This window comes from Salvia splendens, chromosome 15 (genome assembly GCF_004379255.2).
Source record: "Salvia splendens isolate huo1 chromosome 15, SspV2, whole genome shotgun sequence".
NCBI classification, from domain to species: Eukaryota; Viridiplantae; Streptophyta; class Magnoliopsida; order Lamiales; family Lamiaceae; genus Salvia; species Salvia splendens.
Genome location: NC_056046.1, coordinates 13,086,455 through 13,088,843, shown reverse-complemented (window position 1 = coordinate 13,088,843; position 2,389 = coordinate 13,086,455). Strand labels below are relative to the sequence as shown.

Here is a 2,389-nt window from a genome sequence, read left to right as displayed (position 1 = left end):
ACATTGAGTATGACTTAAAATTTAATATCATGCTATGGTGAAAATTAAGAGGTGTGCAAGTAACATGAGTAGACTGATCAAGTATTTGATACTCTGTGATAAGATTTGTTATATGCTTTGGTGAAAATTAAGCGTCTAAGTACAAAATAAAAGAACTTAATCATCATAAATTCAATTCCTAATAATTAGCGCCTGCTCTACCATGTTGCGGGCTGTAGAACTAAAAACTCATCGAAAAGTTCAATTACTCCAAACCAAAATATATGCATTATTTCCCATAATGTGGATTATGAAACTCGAACATGGCATGTGGAACAAGATGAAGTAATACCCTACTGTTTGTGAACAGTGAACACTAATTAATGAAATAAATAGAAATTACGAACATCAAAATATCTCCACAAATTAGACAAGTGGACATCATATCTCTTAGTTTCCCAATCTCATTAGTCATTTCATGGAGTATTATTCATTGATGCCCAAAACAAACAAAAAAACAAAAAACATGAATACCCATTTCCTGTAACGCTTGAGTTCAACTATGTGTTAGTATTATACCCATTGCAGCTTAATTAATAACCTAAATTTGGACTCAATCAAATCCAAATTTAGGTAAAACAAAAGCTCAACTTGAGAAATCAAAAGGAGATGAATGCAAATACACAAAGTATAGGCTTATATTTCCAAGTTCCACACTGAACTTTACACATTGTCTTATTTTTTGTTTCTAGTCTAGTCTACATTTCACATTTCTATACAATAGTGGCTTCTTCTATGTACAATGTGGTAGGGAACTTGACTAAACACAAACAGAGCTACACCCTTCATTCATAAGGTATGTTTTAAGCATTTTTGACACTACATTTCTAACAGGAAACCTCCCATTGGGGATCTATGTGGAGTACCCTTTCTCCGCTTTGCAGACCGGAAATTCAGCCCCGTCCGTGGTGGCGTAGACGGGGTGAAGCTGCTCGTATTCCGGCTGCTGCTGTACGAGTCCTCTGACTCCGACACGGCTCCCTTCTTCTCCGGTGAATGCCTCCGAATCTTTAGGAAATTCTTCGATGTCCCCACAATCTGATAATCAAGAATCAATTATTATACTACTAATTAACCATTAGTCAATCATCACAAAATGCAATCAACCAAACCATCATTTATCAGTCCAATTTTGGAATGTGAATGTTAGTACCTTGCAGCCGAGAGAGCAGAAGCGGAAGGAGTCGAGGAGGCTGCGATCGCATACTTGGCAGGTGTTGGTGACGCCTTTGCCGGGGCGGGGCTGAGGGCGCTCGTTCAAGAAGACAACCTTAGCGCTGTTGATTATGTATGTCTGAACACAGCTTATGTCCAAATACTTCTGGATTTCATTCACTCTGATCACATCGTGGTACGACGACCTCCTTATCTGCCACCAATTCAATGCGAGAAAAATCAGAAGTAATTCAAAAGTAATCTACCAATGCAAAATGAAAAGTCAACGCTGATAAATAGCCCATTCAATGAGAAAGAAACCAAAATGCTAAAAAAGGGGAATTTTTCTTTTGATGTGAAGAATTGATGAAAAGGCGAATGAATGAATGAAGGGTACCTGGATAGCGCGATGGTCGTGGTGATGAGACAAGCAGAGAGAGCAGAGAGCGCCATTCATACAATCCAAACAGTACATATTGCATTCGCTCTTGTGGGAATCCGCGTGGAATTTGCATTGGACGAAGAAATGCTCCTTCAGCAGAGGCTTCAGCCACGGCGGCCATCGGTTCTCTTCCTTATCACCTCCCTGTTCAATCGCAAACAACTACTATGTTTAACAAAATTGGGTGAGCAAAATGCCCAATTGAAGAGTGAGGATTACTTTACCATGATTCCCCTGTTTTTAGGCTTGACTTCAAAAACAGGGGTTTCCTGGTTTTCAATCGCCAGCTTTAATCAATGCCTTCTTTTCCCTTTTTCACGGAGAGAGAGAGAGAGTGTGTCTTTATGAGGCAATTGCTGTGAAGTTTTCTTCTGGAGAAAATTCGTATTGCTCGAAAATGGTGGTGTGTGCGTGTAATGTGTGTGTTCGTGCGTTTTCTATAGGAAAGTTATTGCTATATGCGAAGAAAAAATAGAAAAGTGGAGTCGAGAAAGTTTTCAAGTGGAGGCGGTGTGTGTATGTGTGTGTGACAAGGAGGGGGGTGGGTGGGGTGGTGTTGTTCTTATCTCCTAACCTAAGCATTGAAGTCTACATACATAAACAAAGTCCGGGCCTAGCTCCGAGGCTGGGCCGAAGCTGATTTTCTTTTTTAATATTGCGATATTAAAATAATTGTTTATTTGTTGGCTTTCATTTTCATGTCATGACATATTCTCGGCTTGATCTTATCGATTAACACGAAAGATGTTAATT

General features: G+C 39.4%; 1 protein-coding gene across 1 annotated transcript; it reads right to left on the bottom strand.

Moving 5' to 3' along the window:
- Nucleotides 1–659: 659 nt before the first annotated feature.
- Nucleotides 660–2,153, bottom strand: LOC121766530 (protein RGF1 INDUCIBLE TRANSCRIPTION FACTOR 1-like). The gene is made up of 4 exons (XM_042162789.1): nt 1,861–2,153; nt 1,592–1,780; nt 1,193–1,408; nt 660–1,077 (listed from the first exon to the last, which is right to left on the bottom strand). Exons 1-4 carry the CDS (start codon nt 1,861–1,863, stop codon nt 859–861), a joined length of 627 nt encoding a protein of 208 aa, XP_042018723.1. The 5' UTR covers nt 1,864–2,153; the 3' UTR covers nt 660–858.
- Between the last annotated feature and the right edge of the window lie 236 nt (nt 2,154–2,389).